Below are 20,026 nucleotides of genomic sequence, written 5' to 3'. Positions count from 1 at the left end.
CTCTAAATAGGCTTGAATTAACTTCCAATCATGTTCTGTGTCATTATCCATATATTTACTAACACAAAAGTAGTAGGATTTCATCATGATAAGCAATATAAGCCCGATAACTGGCATTGGCCGCAGCAGAAGAAACCATGAGTAAAACACACATTGCTAAGAATAAGTGCTCAGCCGTAAAGGACTTTCCTGAAGGAGACAAAATTATTCCTTTCAGTGCTTAATCGCTTCACCTGACCCCACATAGGTAATAGGGTTGTCACTGCACGGATCCTTATCCATTGTTGTTTGTGGACACTAAGAGAAGCCAGGGCCTCAGTAATGGAGGACACCTCCTCATCTCCTGAGAACATCCATCAGGAGAAAATGTAGCTGGTTTAACTGGATTCCTTTGAGGGTAGGGAGCAGTTCTTATTATTCTGTGCTTGGATCCATCTCCCGGGTAACCAGAATAGTCTCCCATCCTGTAATGAGACAAAACCCTCTCCCCTATATACAATGATGTCCCTTCCTGCCATTCAGCATCCCGGGCAATTTTTATCCATACTGTCTGTTCCATGCCTTCTGGGGGGAAGTTCAACAAAGTGTCTATTGGCTCTTGATATAACTTCACCTTGTGGTAAATTAAGAAAATTAATAATGTATAATGCTTGTGCCAATATAGCTCTGGGACTGGTCTGCAAACTCCATTCAGGTTGCATAAGGCCATCTCTTTTCCCCCTTTTTAATTTTATAATTTGTCATTTCAGGGTATGGTGAATTCTTTCAACAAAAGCTTGTCCTTGTGTATTGTGTTCTGTACCAGTAATATGTACAATATGATATCGTTGACAAAATTGTTTATATTGATAAGAAATATATGTTGGTCCATTATCAATTTTAATTTTAGAAGGCAGTCCCATAACAGCAAAAGTTTCCAATAGATGCTGTATAACATGAGCAATGCGTACTCCTGGCAATGGTGTAGCCCACACAAATTTTGAAAAATTATCTATGCTTACATCTATATGTGAAACGCAACCAAACTAAGAAATATGGGTTATATCGATCTGACACGATGTATTAAGTTGCATCCTTCTGGGATTAATTTGAGATGGAATACATTTTATACGTGAAGACTGACACATAGGACAATTAGCAATAATTTGTTTGGCTTGAGAATAGGGAAGCTTATATTTAATATGTAAATATCCTGTATTGGCATGATTATGACTGTGTTCTTCTGGGGTAGCAAATGCCACTAATTGATCTACCATAGGATTGCCAAGTGTTAAAGATTCTGGAAATTTTGAATGTGATCTAGTATGTGTAATGAATATTCTAGAGTTTCATAATAACAATAGTCCTTTAATATGTGAGAATAACATTTAATATTGGCTTAGATGTAGAAACAACAGCAGTCGCAATATTCTGTACTACTCCTACAACATAAGCGGACTCAGCTATAATATTTTTACATCATGAGTAAAATCCTGGAATACATTAATTACCGCTAATAATTCATTTTGTTGTACTGACCCAAAAGAAGATTCTTGTCCCCAAAATTAATCTTTGGTCCAATAAGCCATCTTGGTGTTAGAGCCATCTGTAATCACAGTAAAGGCTGATGGTAATGGATCAACAGAAATTAGTGTATTTATCAAATTTTTTTTTGTTTTTTAAAGCAATCCCACAATTTACTATGGGGAGGATGAAATTCAATATTTCCAATGTAAGAAATCATGGCTAATTGAAAAACCTCAGACATCTGCATTAAATATTCCACTTTATCTTTGCTTAATGGGAAAACAAAAGCAGCACAATCATATCCCCACAGAGTAACAGGTCTTTGTATGCCTTGCTGAATGATTAAAGAAATTTGTTCCTCATTATTTGTTAATGTTTGGTTAAAGTTTTATTTAATATAAACCCATTCTAAAGGCAACTCATCCTGAGCGAAAGTGCCTGTAGGATATTCAAGAGTATTTAAACATATAATTTAATAACTCTATCTGGATCAATACATGCCAAATATGCATCTTTCCATTTTCAGAAAAGATACCCTGGCATGCCTTCATATAAGCATTAATATCCCCAGCCCCCTTTATAGGTAATAATGTTCTCCTGTACTCTTCATTAGCATTTTCAAAAGCAAGCATTTGCAGCAGTTGTCCTCCAGCTTCCGCTCCTACCATTGTTCTTTCCAATGTTAATTTTAATATACATAAAAACTTAATATATGGTTCATAGAAAGCTACTACATTTTTCAACCAACCAGTATCATCCTTTATAATAAGTCGGTTGGGCCACACCTTGAATCGATGCTGGCCTAATTATAGGAAAAGAAAAAGCAGGTGAATTTGTCATCATCATCGTGTGAATCTAATGGTCAACATGCCATCCTCGGGAAACGACTTAGAAAAACCTGCTTCAGGCAGTGGTGCAGAGGGCAAAACTTTTACTTTCGTTTTGTCTTAATGAAGCTCTAGCTTCTTGTTCTGTAATCGTTATTACCCTGTCTGCATTCATGGCCTTGAACACAGTAAAAATTACAGCCCAAAGAGACCAGAAATTGGAATCTTTTTGCCCTGCCTGACAGCCCTTTTCACCTTAACTTTCACTTTGACCCAGATATCAGAATCCCTGGAACCATCATCAGGGAAACATGGAGTTTACTCTTGCTGTCTCTAAACACTTTTCTAAACCAGACTGATAGACATGAATTCCCTGCACTCTTAAAGATGCTTAAGCATAGCGAGATGAAGAGAAGATTTATCTTGTCCCATTTCCTTGTAATAAAATGTACTTACCTTATCTGACTGTCCAGACTTACCTTCAGGGACCCTGTTCCAGTGCCATAGGTTGACGTCTGGGGTGTTGGGAGCCCTGCATCAGGTCGCATTCCTTTCTGTGTTTCCCGATGCTCAGTGGCCATGCCACTCCAGCATGCTTTGAAATGAACCAGTCCGCAACCGCCACCACCACCACCACCACCACCACCACCACCACCACCACCACCAGCAGCAGCACCACCACTAATTTGGTTTTGTAAATAAAGTTTTATTGACATCGCCATCCTCAGCATTTACATCCTGTTCAGTGCTGCTTCTGGCTGCAGCTGCAGGGTTTAGGAGCCACAGAGCGCTTTAGGCTCCCAGAGCTGAGAGCATTGACCTTTTGCCTTGTTTGTGAAAGAGGTGACTGACCCCTGTGCTCGAGGTGGCATTTCCGTGCCCCTTAACCCATAGCATAGGTCTCTGTGCCATCCTCTCCCTTTGCTGTGGTGTGCACTTCCTGGTACATTTCCGTTAGCTCTTGACATTTCCAGAGCATTGGGTCTTGCAAATTGAATTTGCATGGCACCAGGAATAGACCTGATAGCAGGGTATGGGACACGCCCTATGGGGACCCTGCCCAGGGGCATAAGCTTACTTTTCCAGTCAACTCCCTGAACAGTGAGCCTTTGTGGGACAAGGTACTTCACGACATGACTTGACCTCTCTGCAGTGCACCCAATCCCTGCTTGGCTCAGATGTCCCCCAGAGAGGTTGTGTGAGTGTCCCCAGTAGAGGCAGCACTCTGTGTGGTGGCATTGACATGGCATCCAGGAAAGTCAAAACCAGAGGGACATGTCGGGAAGTTGGAAGCAGATGTCTGTGTCCATGGAGAGAAGGATGGACTAGACACTCCTACAGGGGGTGAGCTGAGAAGCACTTCCTTGGCTTTTTCACAGCCGTGTAGGCTGCATGCCATGCTGTGTACCCATGTTGTGCTGAAGCCCCAGGCTTTGATTCTCCCACAGCTGCTGTGTCCAGGGGCCAGGGTAGGATTAAGCAGACTTCAGCAGGAGAAAGGTGAAAACCCTGGTTGGGGGGTGGGGATGGCACAGTCATAAAACTCATGCACATGAGGCCCCTGACTTAGAGCCGTATAGCAGCTATGACAATCCAGCTCTGGTGACACTCATCTGCAATGCCAGGCCATGGGGGGGTAGAGGCAGTAGGATCAGTTGTTTAATTATCCTTGGCTACAAGGCAAGTTCGAGGCCAGCCTGGGCAACTTTGTCTATGAAAATAAGACAAAATGAGGTCTTGACTCTGAGCACCACAGTCTGTACCTGGCACGGTTGCCCCACCCCAGGTAAGAAACCCCTCTGTCCAGAGGCCATAACTGCAGGATACCCCTGGCCAAGTGTCTATACAGCGCCCTGTTTGACTGGACTGTGCTGAGTACCAACCACGCTCTCCTCAACAGGAAGGACATGGGAGAGGCTGTTTCTGTGAGGGCCCGGGCCCTGAGACAGCCAAGAATAAACCCTGTCCTTGGGAAAAGCCATGGAGACTAGGAACCCAGGGGATCTCTGCAAACACCAGGGCTGGCAGGGGACTCTGATCCTCTACAGCAGCTGCTCTCAATCTGTGGGTTCTACATCAGAGCTCCTGCACACCAGACATTTACACTACAGTTCCTCACAGTAACAAAGTTACACTCATGGAGTTGCTCTCCAATAATTTTATGTTGGGATGACAACGACATGAGGAACTGAAATAAAGAGACACAGCATTAGGAAGGGTCAGAACCGCCATTATATAGGAACCCAGGCATCTGCACTCGGTGTCTGGAAGTGTGGTAGGCTAGGCTTCACCCTCAGCGATGCCAGCATGTGGGCACCAAGCCTAGGATCCACCCCAATGCTTCCTGGATATGTGCAGGCCTGGTTCCATCAAGAAGTAATAAAGGAACCCTTGGCAAAGAACACTGGGTACCAAACAGGTCAGGAAAACACACCCCCTCTGCTGCAACTCCTCTCAGGAGGATTGGTCTTCCCAGGAGTCCCCAGCTATAACCATAGCTTGTCTCTCAGTGTTTGCCCATTGGTGTCTTGGCCATATTCAGATTTGAGGACTTTGAACAGAAAAGCTTTGAGCAGATTTGCATCAATGAATCCAACAAGTAGTTGCAGTCCCACATCACCCAGCGCATCTTCAAGCTGAGGCAGGTGAGAGTGGACACCTATTCCCCAGCCCAGCCCAGCCATCACCCTGAATGTCAGCTGTGTCCCTCAGTATCAGCAGGATGGGGCCTGGGCACCATAGGTTCCCCAGGACCTAAAGCTATGTCCTTGAACTCAGTGCCATGCCTAGCCCTTCCAGCCTCTTTCAACCCTTCTGGATGCTCGGCTCTTCCTGCAGCAAGGCAGCAGTGTGCACATTCTGTCACGTCATTTGTGTGTGTCTACAGGAGGTCAGAGCCTGTCCCCTCTGTTCCTTTCTTTTGCTGTATTTGCCTTTCTGAGGAGGTAGGACCCACACGTATGGGAGGCAGCCACATGCATATTCTGCAGCCATGTCTGATTCCTCTGAGCCTCAGTCCCACTTACACACCTACCCTTCAACCTCCCCACTCCATGTCACCCCTAGGGCTCTGTAAACCTTCCTGCTTTCTGTCTTTATATAATTGGTGACACTGCAGCCCTCAGTGGTGTCATACAGTGTTAGTTTGTCTTTGCACTGCCTGGAGGTCTGACTTAGGAGAATGGCTACCATTCTATTCCTGTTCAAGGGTCAGAATCCCATTCCTATGTAAGGCTGAATAATATTCCAGCACATGGCTGGGCCATGTTGAATTTACACAGTCACCTATGGATCTTATTTTTTGGCTTGTAAACACACACATATAAGACTCAAGTGACACCCAAGTGGAGAATTGCTGGAGGCTGCCATTGCTTTCTGAACCGTCTGAGAGACCATCTTGTCCACAGTGTATAGGGCACCATCTACTCATAGCTCACACAGCATGAGAAGATTAGGGAGGGTTAACCTGGCTTCTCTGTCTCCTACTTTCTGCCAGACTAGCCCTAGCATCTTTCTGTATTGCAGTGAATGTTTAGAACCCAGGAGGATTCCAGCTTCCTTGCTCAAATATAGCAAGTTCCTCCTTGCCTGCTTTGAGACTGAGTCTCATGCAGCCCAGGCTGGCTTTGATCTCACCATTAGTTAAGATGGCCATGAACTCCTGGTTCTCATGCCTCAGACGTCTCTGAGTGCTGGGTGACAGGTATGCACCACTCTTAAGTCCTGCCACTGGGACAAGAGTGAGCAGAGCCAGCTCTGAAGCACACACTTTGCTGGTGTCAGTGATGACTGACTTATGATCCTGTCTTCCTTGCACATGGCCCTTCTCCTTGGTGCATGCCATCCTTCCTCCCTGTGACTCATGGGGGACACCAAGCCTGAGGATGTCAGGAAGAAGTTTACTTACTTCACTGGGTTGGAGGCTGTTAGGTTCCTGCGTCAGTAGGTGAGATTCAAGCTAGAAGGTTTGTGGCATGAGAAACGGGAACAGAACTGGAATGGCAGGAACAATCGTCGCCTGGCTCTGAGAAGACCAGGTGGGCAGAAACTCATCGTTGGGCAGGTAGTGAGCTCAAGACCAGCCTGGGCATTGCTCAGCACATGTGAACAGGTATGTGTACATGGACATGTGTTTCCCCCACATGGTCACCACTTATCCAGGCACGGTGAATACTTCAAGGAGCTTTTTATGTTTTAACATTGTGTGTGTTTGTGTGTCCATACATACATATACACACATACATTCGTACATATACACGAATACACGTACATGAAAACACATGCATATACATGACTATACACATTCATGCTCACACACACATATATACACAACTACATGCATACACACACACATACACACACATACACACATACATGCATACACACATACACATATACATACACACATACACACATACATGCATACACACATACACATATACATACACACATACACACACATACAATACATATACACACATACAAATACACCTATACACACATATAGACAGACATATACACACATATACATATACACGTATACACATACATGCATACACACATTCATATCCACACGTACATACAGACATATACATATATACTCACATACATGTAAGCACATGAGTGGAAGCCAGAGGACAGCTTGGCCCTTGGTTCTCTCCTTTTTACCACGTGGGTCCTGGGGATTGAGTCAAGCTCATCAGACTTGACAGCAAGCCCTTTTAACTGTAGAGCCCTCTCATTGGCTGCCAGTTGCCTCTTTCCACAAATTCTATCCATGGTGGGATGTTTACAGTTGTTATTCTCATGATTCCTTCAGCAATAGCACAGACATCCTTTACACTGCATTAGGAGTTATAATTCATGTAGATGTCAGGAGAGCTGGAGGCGTGGATCAAGAAGAGAGCCCACTTTCAATGTCATTATGTGGTATTGCCTTAGGCCCTTTTATACACTCCCCTGGCTTTGTCTGAGTATATGTTTGAGGTCTCTCTATGACTGTGCAAACAAGTAAGCGATAGGGCTGGGCCACACAATAGGAAAGTACTTGTTCATCCAAAAACAAAAACAAAAAACAAACAAACAAACAAAAATAGCTCTAGGGTTAAATATTGGTGCTAGTACTGAACTACACAGCCAGAAGGTATTTTTCTAAGTAAATAAGACAATATTAGGGATGACAATATGATCAAATATCCTACAACATAAGTTTGCAATGTTACCTACATTTTATAAATCAAGTCTGACCACCGTTTTGGTTGTTTCCAATCATGTCTGAGTGCATCATCACGGGAATCCCAAGGAAAATCAGAAATGGGTTCTTGAAGCTGTTGCACAGGGCCAGTATAGACCTAAATACCACAGAGGAAACCTTGATTCTTATCACAAGGGATCATTTCACCATCCCTCTTGTCACATAACTTATGGCAAGATGTCACCTCTCCTGACCTTAGCTTCTTCTCCTAAACGCTGCTGAAGGGAAGATTTGGTGTCAAGGGATCTGGATTCAAACCACACCAACACTGAATTCATTTAAATAGGTGTAGTTTATTAATGCACACACCAATACAGTTCAACCAGAGCAACAGCTCACAACTGTGTACTGGACATTGCTAGGCCCCGCTCATTGCAAAATCCACATGGGCTCATGCACAAGTGCTGGAAATGCTTCGGTCTATGGGCCCTGACTCAGGCCATTTTACACATAATTGTTCCAATTTTCCTTGAATCTATTGGGTCCTATGTGAAGAATACACTTGGGGAACTTGTTAAGATTAACAAACCTCATAACATACAGAACATAACAGGGTATGTGACCAGCACCACACAGTTCAACGTCAGAGTTTTTTGTTCTTTGTTAGTGTTTTTCTTGGCATCCATGATGTGGAGGCATATTACAGAACAATAGGAAAGAGCTGGCTGCTGTGTAACAAATTTGCTGCTATTAAGGTAGGTATGGGGGCAAGACCTCAGCAGTAGCCCTTAAGATGGGAAGGAGATGATGTGTTTGATAACTGAAAGGAGCTGCCTCAGCTGTGTTTCTCTGCCTGCTCAGTGCCCATTCAACATCACTCTGTCCCTGAAGAGGAACTCAAGGTCTACCCCCTGCTGCCTGTGAGCCAGGAAGAGGCACAGAAAGACAAGGCCACAGCACTGGTTTCCAATCCCTCAGTAATGCTGGATTTCCAATAACGTACTTGTATACACAAATACAGTGTGGTAAGTTGCAATAGATACTAATCATTTCTCACATAGGGCAGCAGTTGATTGACTACAACTAATTCTATTAAAAAAAAGAAACCTGGCTCTTGTAGAAATATACAAAGAAATATCTAGCATGGTGGGGGATGAATTCTGCCCTGGACTGAACTCGTGGAAGTGGGGTTGGGAGAAAGATGCTGGTTAAATAGCCCACCAGGTTCACATTGTGTCAACTTGATTTAATCTAAGGACAAAGAAGTGGAGTATCTCTGATCGATTTCTTCTAGTACCTTTAAAGCATCACTGGGGTTTGAACTCAGAACTTCACACTTCTTGATGGGGCAACTACACTCAAGGAAGCTTGAGACTGTCATAGGGACAGTATTATGCTATATATACAGAGTAGATAATACTAAGATGTTCAGATGGTGATGTCCATTTGTATGCACTCTTAATGTGGACCTAAAAAAAGAGAGATCAAGGTCCTTAAAATAGAAAGATCAGTTCCAGTTGTTTTCTACCATTCCAAACAGAACGACTGGTAGGGAGAGAATGGTAAATAATCGAGAATTCGTAGATGATGCTTTGAATGAAGTGTGGATTTCTGTGCTGGTTTAAAACAGGGTCTCAAGTATCACATGTTGCCCTCTACCTGGCTGGCCAGGATCACTTTGAGCTCAGATAAACCTCCTTTCACTTTCTAATAAATAGGCATAAAAGAGTGGCCTCCAAGGACTGTGCAGACAGCATTAGCCTTTCACAGTTGAGGTGTGTAACCCACAACTATAGTTTTAGCCATGTTTTTCCATGTCTACCAGCTATTTCAGATTGTTGCTGTTATATGCCTAACAATCAAGGATGCAGAAAAATAACCTGATACAGAGTAAGGACATGGTGATCACATGGTGCCTCTTCCGTACATTCTGGATGAGGTTTGTTAAAATTCCAATATTGCAAAAAGCTTTATATAGGGCCCATCACATTAAGGGTCACTATGCACTGTTCTATCAAAAATGGCCTAATCAGAACTGACTCCCCTATAACACTTCCTGCAATCCTCATATGAGAAGCTTGAGCTTTTAGTTTTGACTTTTTCTTTTCTCGTTCTTTCTTATTTTTTACTATATAAGTTGAGACAAAGATAGTTAAGGCCATGAATTTGCCCCCAAAATTTGAACTACGGATGTGATCAATCAGTGTTAGTGGGTGCATTCTATAAAGTATTCATTTTTTACTATGATACATTCTTTTGTGTTTGGTGGGGTGGCCATTTCCCAGTGTACAGGTGCTGGGACCTTGCTCTATCCACTTAATGATGTTTATAGCCTCATTTTAGACATTTCTGTGCCAACCTCTATATCTCTTGTGTATTTTATTTCTCTGATAAAAGCTCGTGGTATATCTTACTCAGGCCTGTGAGCAGTGCTCCTTTGGCGACATTGGTGCAATGAGCAGAACCCCACAAGCAGCATGAGGTTCCCTTCACTGGTGTCTCCAATATTGCATTTTCCTCTGCCAACTGGTGTCCACACTTTTACTAGCACCTTAAAGACTTCAACTCTTTCTCCTAAGGAATTTTCTGGCAATTGTCGATTGCTAAGCACATGACTTCATGAGTGTTCCCCTAATACACACCCATGTTGTAACCTACCATGCAGACTATTTCTTGATGTGATATAAAGCACCTGTACATAATGAGACAAGAGAACTTTTGACTGCATATTCAAACTGGTGTGAAATCTCAGAAGTTTTAATGGCTAACATTGGTGAATGTGGACAATTTGAGTTAGGATGAGACATTTTATGGGAAAGATTTGACAGGAAACATTCATTTAGGTGCATAGGAATTACTAAGGTTTTTTATAATCAGGAAAATTTGGCTTTGGAAGCAGGAGATGCTCAGTGGCTCTGCCCCAGGAAATTCTCCTGGAAAGGGCACCTCAGCTTATGCTCAGTACAGGGAGAACATTAGCAGGGAGGCAAAGTCTGCTCCCCATGACATCTGCTGTCCCTTCTTGGACATTCTATTGTCTCCTAGAGAGTTCTGGCATCCTCTGTGATGTCACCAGTGTTGTAGTGACAACCAGTGCCCTAGTTTCTCTCAGTCCGAGTCTGGCGGTTACAAGCTAAGACATGTTTTTCTGTCTTCGCAAGCGTTTTGGGAGGGGGAACGTCGATTGTGGAGAGACTAGAGTGAAGGAGTCTGGCCTTTCGTCTCAAAGTAATGATGGACAAAGACAGCACTTCTGGGGAATGTGGAGTAAGTTCTGGGCAGTGTATTTTGAGCTTCCTGTCAGGGGGGCTGCAGGCTTAAGCTGACCTTTCTAGCAATGGGCCACAACAACTGGAGCATCTGAAAAGGAATTGAATTTCCACGAATATCACAATTCCTTAAAGTCAAGGATTTCAGAACTTTAGTTTCCCCATCCCCACTGGGAGGATATGGTAAGGCCAATGCTATTATACTGTGAACTTCTGGTCTTTACTTTTCAGTTCATTTGCTCTGTTACATTGATATAATAACACCATCAGTGGTCATGGAGGGTCCACCTTTTCTGAGTTTAGACAGGGCAGCAATGTATCTCACTATCATTGCTTCTTTAAATACAGTGGGTATCTGACAGTAGTAACAGGGAGAGATTGTGCTCCAGGCAATAACCTTATGTTCTTAGACCTTCTCTGATTTCTTCTAACTGGCAGGGTCATCGTTAGCTTTATATATTAGAGGTTGTATGTTACAAACATTTTTCTACAATACCAAAACTATTTGGAACGTTTAGACCAAGATTCAGCCTGTAACCTATTTGCACTTCTGGGGCATTTGGTATTTCACATAGGGACACTGATAAGTCTATTGAACATATCCTCCCTTGGAAATGCATTTTAAATCCAAAGTTGTTGCCTTAGAGTATCAGGGTAGGACATCTGAGTGTCTCCAATCACTCAAGTTTTGTGGATGGTGAATTTATCATCTGAGTTCTGAAGCCACAGGGGTGAGGGTCCTGAAACCAAGCTGTACCCTGTTCAGCTGACAATAATCCTGGAGAAGCCATCTCCATGGTACATGTAAGCACGTGATGTCCGGAATAGGGAACACCTGGTTGCTTACATCTCTTGGTCTCTATAGAGTAGTGGGAGAACTGAGATCCCCTGAGGAGGCCTCTTAAGCATAGACCAATCGCCTAGCAGTGACACTGGGTTCCTGGCTTGTTCTCCTGTTTAGGCCTCACTGAGGTCTATGAACACTCTATGCATTCTTCCCATGCAGGTTAACTTGTGTTCTTCTACCTACAGACGCTGGGAGAGAAACATCATCCCCTGGCACTGACCTAAGCAAGAATCAGGCCATGAAGGAAAAGGAGAGGCTGATTAAAGAGCTGCAGCTCATTACCGAGGAGAGAAATGACCTGAGAGATCGCCTGAGGTTTCTGACAGAGAGATCCATGAAGAACAGGTATGAATCGCTCCAAATGCTCTTGTTTCATTCCTGGGTCTGCAAGGTCACCTTTTTCTTATCCTGTTAAGGTTTTGGGTTCTAGAAAGCTGTGCCTCCCTAACCACCCTGTGCTAAACCTCACCTCCCATATAGTGGAGATTCAGAACCTGACCCTTCCTGAGGAGTGAGATTGAAAATGGACTCATCTGCTTCCATTTATTGAAAAGCAGAACTTGTGGTCTGAATGAAGAATTCGTGGATAAAGTCAGGGAGAGTGAGTGCCCAGTGTGCATTTGCAAAGCCCTTGACAGCTGGTGGCTTTGCAAGATTGTAATTGCAGTGAGTTTCTGGTGAGTCTCTGTACTTGCTAGGCAGGGGACTGAGTGCTGGAAGATCCAGGCAGCAGCCTGGGGTAATATAGGACCCACCCTGAGTTCATATATTCCTAAATGCCGATGTTCATTGTATTCTATCATTTGGGGCCAGGCCACACTTCAGGCCAAATCCATATTATGAAGACCTGGAGAGAATGGAGGAGGCGGTCATGTCAATTCTGCACAACTTAGAGATGGAGAACACTGAGGTCCATGAGAACAACCATAAGCTGAAGAAGGAGATTACCTTCTCTAGGTAAGTCCTGGTCAGAAAGGCTATCACTTGTGGAATGGCCATTTCTGACTTTCTTTGTTCTGGATTGGACGGTCTTCAGCTCTGGTTCTATCTCTTGTGCTGTTTACCCATCAGTGTTCCAGGGTCATTAGGACTCAGTTTTCAGTTCCATAAAAGACTGTTCCTCATCCCAGGATTGTCTAGGCATCTTCAGAAGGCTCTAGAGAGAACAGTACTGATTGAAGTCAGCAGAAGGTTATTAGGCTGACCTGGACCTATGGTGTCACACCAGGTTTTACAAAATTCAGTGCGTGGACCACATGGTTAGCATGACCTTCTCTTGGTTCTACTGACCTCCTTTGAGGGTGTTGGCCCACTACTAATTGATGTTGCCCCAATGCATTGGGCTTTCATGGATAGTTGTAGATCCATGTTCTTTCTCAGAGGTGTGGACACTAATTGGTGTCAGGCCAAGCAAACAATTTATTCTTCCCTGAATTAACTCTTTATGGTTTGTGCAGCAGCCTTATATGTATCAATATGCACGTTATTAAGTCTTCATGGGTATCTGGGACCTGGTAGAGTTAGTGGGACTTGGGAGTAGGAATGGGAGAAAGAGCCAGCATGATCTTACTATGCATACTGTATTTCCAGAAACCTGCTCAGCCAGCTCCTGATGGAGAACACATGTAGGAAGAAGTTGGTCCCTCTAAAGCAGGAGAGCAAGGAGGTACATCTTGATTGTGCACTGAACCAGAAATATTTGGTTGACTTCAACAAGAAAGATAAAGACCATCAACGGCCAGAACCAGCATTATCAGTTAGGGACGAGCAGATGTGTTAGCTTAACAATATCTGATAAAATTTGCCAATTTGATACATCTTTGCTTCTCTTACCACCTTTCTAATTTACACTCACAACCAGCCAACCACCTCATTTAATGGAATTGTTCATTGCTCTGCCTATGCACAAGTATTCTAGGAAGTTAACCACTTTTCAGAAACTGAATTATTGTGCAAGCATATTTTGCTGCTCTTTTTGAAGCTGCAGTCTAGAAATGGTGACAGATGAATAACATATCTCATTATTGAATATCCATGTGATAGATTGGATCCTATGTAGAGTTTTGAACAATTTCTTGGTTCTTGAACAATTGAAACTCTGTGGTCATGTGACCTCTTGTGTAGGAAGCACCTTTGGGATAAGAACCAAGTGGAAATGTCAAATTAGTACTTGCATTGGCTTTATCCTTGGTGACATATAGACATCTCCTTTCTTCCTGCAACCCGATGAGGTCTCTTCTTATTGCCCTGTTCTTGGTTTGCACTGGTATAAGTCTGGGTCCCAGATTGGCAGCCCACATTACTGTGTGGCTTGCTGGAGATTTTGCCCTGCCCACAGAGTTAGCAACAATGATATCAGTTAAAAGGTCCATGTCGACTGTCCAATAGAACTGAGGTGGTAGAAGGCAGCATTCTGACAGCTGGCTTGCATTTCCCCACCAAATCAGTGTCTGACAAACTGCCTTCCTCTCCCAGGTCTCAGAAAGTGCAAGAGAGCTGGAATTGGACACACCCCAGTAAGAGAGCTTCCTAAAGAATAAGTTGCTTTCTCAGGAGTCCCTGATGACCAACATCCTGAATGGTAACAACATTTTTTGGATGAGTATTCATCCTCTGCATTAATTTGTCATTTCTTAGAGACCCTAAATTTATATACCACTAAGCCATCCTGACTGATTGAGGTCTTACTCACTTTCTTCTTCAGAAAACAGCACCTGAGAGACAACTTGGGCGACTGCCTTTCATTATGTGTGCTAGAGGAGAAACAGCAATACGTCTGTGCTTCTAAATATTCGTTAAGAATATGCTTTTAGAAATATTTTTGTTATGATTTTAATTGAAGTTTTCTTTTTGTTGTTTCATATTTATATGTTCTTGTTACTATTTTTACTTTCAAATATTTTTAAATATTTTTATTCATTTTAATCCTGTTTTGTTGTAAAAATGTATTTGTTATGAATAAAAATTGAATTCTATCTCTTGACTCTTAAGATCATCTTTCTTACTCAAGGGTTCTGTCCCTTCCTGTGGACCTAGAACTGACAGCTACAGATGGATCTCTGCATGTTCCATGGAGCCTGGGCTAATAAGTGAATTCAAAGTCACCAAGGGGTACCCAGTGTGACAGTGTCTTTTGTGTGGATAACGTGGCTGTGTCTCTGTCACACACTTTATGATGTAATCACTGACACAATTTACCCAATTGTTAGGGTCCATGTAGTTTTCTGAGAGAGCAGCAGATGCTCTACCCTGTGAGTCATCACCACAGCTCCTGCAGGTGGCTTTTGTTATTCCACATGAGGTGCTGTATTAGGTGGACAGGATCACCTCCAATTAAATAGAGAGATCTCAGGAGATGTGTGTTCACAGGGAAATTACTGAGGCGTGCGTGCTCAACGTGTTAGGTCGTCAGGCATCCCTACAGGGCTCTGGTGTTCCCACTGCTCATTGTGGGTCAGGATCATCCTCCAGCATCACTTAGTTTTCATATTAGAGCAGATCTTTCACCTATTATCAGTGATGACCATATGTATTATGCACATCTGATAATATACAGAATAGAAACTAGCTTCCTGTAGGCCAGATTGGCATAATGAGTTTTTTGAAAATTATTTTAATCTAAGCACTTTAGGGAGGATCCTCAAGAGCATCCATAATGAATGTAGCCTGCAGCTGTGAACACAGGTTTCTTTAGGAGAGCAGGCCTGTGCAGGCCCAGAACCTAGGTGGGACAGTTCAAGCTACCCTTTTTCCATGGCCAATCTGGGATCATATTGAGAATGTATTTTTTCCAGGTGACTGATTTCCAATTTATGGAATTGATCTAACTTACTGAGAGTGGAGGTGAATCAGAGAGTTAAAGTACAGAAGGAATAATCCAGAATGTCCACAAAAGCTTGCTGTCACCCCAGGGCTTTAAAAGCTCAGCAGCTAGAGAAGCAATGTAGTATTTGGTTATTCTCATGCTTAGGTCTAGTCATTCATTATAAGCTGAACATGACACAAAAAGTGTCATCTGTGTCACAATAGAAACTAGTTGTAACTAGATTCACCACACACTATCACATCGCCACCGTATTTGAGGTTCTCAGTTACTATCTAAGACCCTGGAAGAGGCCTGGGTCTTGCTACACAAACTCATAATTTATGTCTTCATGACACTGTGTGCTTTGTTCTGTTGATGCTACCATTGGCATACAATACCTTGGATACTTTGTGCTGACATCTTTGACATGAGACAATACTTCATGTCATCCTAACCTGAATAAACTGTCCTTAGAGTACAGTGTGGTAGGAGGAGCCTTCTTTTCCTGTGAGATAGCAAAACATTTCCAGTCTTCAGTCAAGTCTGTCAGCCATTGTCCAGTACCTGTCTTGAGATGTCCACCTTTGCAGCTGAGAGTCTTCATCCAGGCTGCTCTGTAATTTTGTAGAAGATTAATAGGTTCCAGCCCTAGGATTTAATTCAATGTGACTGCACTTGCCGAACATGCTCAAAGCCCTGTGATCCACCCTAGCCCTCTGTGCTTTAGAGAAAGAAAATAAAGAACCACATTGCACGTGAAGTTTCTCCTCCAACAAAAGGAGAGCCTGCACAGGGCCTTTAAGTAACTCTAAGCCCCAGCTTCCCCACAGCTCCCTCCATCAATTCCATTATTGGTGTGTTTTCATTACTACTCACTTTCTTCTTTGTGTGGAAAGAATGTGCACCATGTCAGTAAAGTGTGTGTGTGTGTGTGTGTGTGTGTGTGTCTGTGTGTGTGTCTGTGTGTGTGTGTGTGTGTAGTCCCTAACGAAAACTGTCAAGGTACATGCAGACTCATGCTAGTGCTGTCCCATGGCACCTTGCAGGGAACACTGAAATGGTGGCCTGCTTTAATACAGCCTAAAACGTGCTATGCATTGTTTTCAGTAAGGGTTTCACGTCATCACCACTACAGAGAGCAGGAAAAGCTTCAGTAGTTATACGTTGCTCTTACCAAGATGAGGCCAAACCTGATCCCATAGACTGTCAGGTAGGATTTTATGGCAGGAAATTAATTTAGGGCTCAAATCAAATCAGGCAATTACAAACAAAGTGAAAAACACAAAGAGTCAAGGCAACCAAGACCTGTGGTTTGGGTTTTTTTGTTTTTTTGTTTGTTTGTTTGTTTGTTTTGTTGTTTGTTTCTTTTTTTGTATTTTTGTTGAAAAGATCCACCACATAGGCAACTCCTCCACAAACAAACTGCACACCATAGACAATACTTAAGTTGACATAATTAGAAATGGAAAGAGGGATCTAACAATAGAAAATGAACAAATTCAACAAACATTAGGTCTTATCTCAGAGGCCTTTACTCAAGAAAACTGAAAATCTATTTGATATTGGTATTTTCTAGACAGATAACAACTACGAACATAAACACAGATCTGGGAAGGTACATGGATAATTCTCAGAAGAAAATAGATACAGTCAGTATAGTTTGCCCCTCCAAAAATTAAAAAGTGAAATTTCAGGCCATATGGCTTTAATGCAGAATCCTATCAGACTTTTAATGAAGACCTAATAACAATAGTGCTTCAATTATTCCACTATATTGAAAGAGAAGGAACGATGTGAAACTCCTTCTCTGAGGCCATAATCAACCTGGTGTCTAAACCACACAAGGAACTCCCTACAGAGAGTATAAGCAAGCCAGGGTGCCAGGGGGGGGGTGCTCATGGTGGGAGGGACTAGCAGAGGTGCTGTGGCCTTGGTGTGCACAGGCTTAGGGCTGGGGCAGGGTGCGTGGTGAGTGTCTGTGGCCACTTGAGCTGGGTCCCAGTGGATGCCCAGGGAGGTCACAGGCCAGTTGTGCATCTTCTACCTGTCTGCAGGTCTTCTGGCACAGCCAAGCACAGCCTTCAACCTGGATGTCCACAAGGACAATGACATCAGGAAATCGGGGAATCCCCTGAGCCTCTCTGGCTTCTTTGGCCCTGCACTTGCAGTTGCAGCCAGAGGAAAGCAGCTGTGAGTTCCCCAACTCTTCCCAACCTCTCAGGTCTCCATGCTTTCCCACTCCAGAGAGGAGGAGGGCAGGGCGAGCTCTGCTGCTGCTTGTTCCATGCACCCAAAGCCTATCTTGTGGCTGGAGGTCACTGCTTGCCCCTGACCCTGCCCCTGACCATGAACTTGCCCCTCCCCCTACTCCTGACCCTGCCTCTGCCCTAGGCACCTAGGGGAAGTGAGGAGAGCCTAAGGGACAGACTCCAGGCCAGGACCCCCAGAGACTTGTGTCGCCCATTTCCTAGAAGTGTTATCCTCAATTCTCCACACTGGGTTTCCTTTGCAGGAAAATGGCAGGTGGAGGGCTTTGCTGAGCCTGGGATAGTGGTGGGACTTATGATTGAGGGAAGTCTTTCAGGAAGATGGAGGCCTTTCTCAAACTCTCTGAAATCAGGTACCTTCCCTGATTTGAGCGCCCTGGGGAAGTTGGGAAGCCACTTTCCCTGTCCTGTGTGACTTTCCCTGCATAGTGAGCTCTCCTGCAGGAGATGATTTCACATGCTTCTTTAAAAGCATCTGTTCCTCAGATCTAGCTCAGCTGTGAAAACAGACTTCTTCAAGTCAGGGTGAGAGCTGCCCCTCCCAGCTCAGAGCTACAACTCCATAGGATCCTCCAGTCACAATGCTGGGTGGGTCCCATGGACGAGTTAGAGCAAAGTGCCCCTTCTGAGAGTTGACTTCTGAGAAGAACAGTCCTGAGAGAACAAAGTGCATCCCAGGGGAGAAAAGAGGCCTGAATGATTTTAAATTGGAGAAAAACCCCATATCCACCATCTAACAACGTTAGGGTTTGTGCATGTGTGGACTTCAGAACCTTAAGGTCAGATTTTCTGATAACAGCTGCTAGGTGAAGCTGAAGTCTGCAGTGGGTGGGATTGTCCCAGGCAGGGAGGGAATCTGACTCTGCAGGCCTGGCCAGCTTCTTCATTCTCCTGAAACTAAATGTTGGTCAGCTGTAAATCTGAAGTGAGAGTTGGTTTTTGTCAACAAAAAGGATGACATTTCAAGTCTCACACACTATGTGAGACACATATTTACCCACGGGGGATTTGAACTCACTTCTATAGAAGTGACTGGGAGCCAACAGAGGGAAACATTCTCACCTTTAGCATTCTGTCTGTATCAGAGACGACAGGGACTGAATTCCTGGACAGACATGGCCAAGCAGACACACCGTGTAATGGGGGAAAACTGAGGTAAGAAATGTCCTGGGGACAGTGATTTCAGATTGTGCCTTTAGCCAGGAATATCTGTTGCCATTAAGGCAAGTGGCCTTGGGCCTCCTAACTTGTCACTACGTCAGGGTGTCTCTGCTCTCACACCTGCATCAGGATCTTCTTAGATGAAGGCCTCTCTTTAAAAAAAAAAAATAAAAGTGTATATAATGCAATGTTTCTCAAACTCTGGGCCATGACCACTCACAAAGATTGTATATCAGATACCTTGCATATTATGACTTATAAGAGTAGCAATATTACTTATGAAGTAGTAATGAAATAATTTCATGGTGGGAGTCATCACAGCATGAAGCGCTGTATTACAGGTGTGCAGCACTAGGAGTGTTGAGAACCAATGCCATAGAAGCTGACACATGGGAGCAGACCAGAAAATATTCCTCCATTCATATAACAATTAAAACCCTAAATGCACAGATCAAAGAAAGAATATTAAAAGGGGTAAGGTATAAATATGCAGTAACAAATGAATTCATACCTATCTGAATTACACCAGACTTCTCAACAGAGACTCCAAAAGCCAGGAAATCCTGAACAGATGTAATGCAGACCCAGGATCCTATACCCAGCATAATTCTCAATCATCATGAATGGAGAAACCAAGATATTTCATGAGAAATCCAAATTTAAACAATATTTTTCTCTAAGACACCATAACAGATGATAATAGGAGGAAACTCAAAGACAATGAGCTAAACTATACCCCCAAAAAGCAAGAAATTAATCACCTCGAAATAATTTCAAAAAGAAAAAAAGACAAGCACACAAACATAATTTCACCCACAATCAGAAAAAGAAGGGAAAGCAGCAATCATTGGTCTTTAATATCTAACCAGACCCTCTGTCACCAATCCCCCAGCTCCTAGGGACCACTTTTGCCAGCCAAAGTGTATACAAGGATGGGTCTATGGTTCTAGGTCACTGTGTAGAAGAGGATTGATTGACTTCCCTGGCATTAATGCAGTGGTAGGCCCTTGGCTCTTGTGAAACCTGTTGCCCACCAAATAGGGATCCTAGAGGTGTGAGGTGGGAATGGGTATGTGTGGCCAGGGAGCACTGTCACATAGGCAAAGCTGAGCAGAAATGGGAAGTGAGGCTTGATGAGGGGATACTGGAA

The 20,026-nt window shown here is 43.5% G+C and overlaps 2 protein-coding genes across 9 annotated transcripts in view; one reads left to right on the top strand and one right to left on the bottom strand.

Annotated features, from left to right (window-relative positions):
* LOC147997824 (disks large homolog 5-like) overlaps positions 1-20,026 on the bottom strand; it is a 96,117-nt gene that overhangs the window by 17,136 nt on the left and 58,955 nt on the right. For 6 of the 8 annotated variants that reach the window (XM_087601570.1, XM_087601573.1, XM_087601566.1 and 3 more), the window contains one exon: positions 1,519-1,585. In XM_087601570.1, coding sequence (XP_087457696.1) covers positions 1,519-1,585 — 67 coding nt within the window. Of the gene's footprint in view, positions 1-1,518; positions 1,604-20,026 lie in introns of all 8 variants that reach the window. The other 2 variants (XM_087601571.1, XM_087601572.1) reach the window with 1 other exon arrangement.
* On the top strand, positions 10,613-14,618 carry LOC147997828 (disks large homolog 5-like). Its single transcript, XM_087601577.1, has 6 exons — positions 10,613-10,794; positions 11,829-11,988; positions 12,457-12,600; positions 13,234-13,309; positions 14,119-14,224; positions 14,348-14,618. The coding sequence occupies exons 1-5, from the start codon at positions 10,668-10,670 to the stop codon at positions 14,161-14,163; spliced, it is 552 nt and encodes a 183-aa protein (XP_087457703.1). The 5' UTR covers positions 10,613-10,667; the 3' UTR covers positions 14,164-14,224; positions 14,348-14,618.

This window comes from Rattus norvegicus, unplaced genomic scaffold (assembly GCF_021556685.1).
Source record: "Rattus norvegicus strain SHRSP/BbbUtx unplaced genomic scaffold, alternate assembly SHRSP_T2T unassigned-0000047, whole genome shotgun sequence".
Lineage (NCBI taxonomy): Eukaryota > Metazoa > Chordata > Mammalia > Rodentia > Muridae > Rattus > Rattus norvegicus.
Note: the sequence above shows the minus strand (reverse complement) of the source record. Positions and strands in the feature narration are given on the sequence as shown.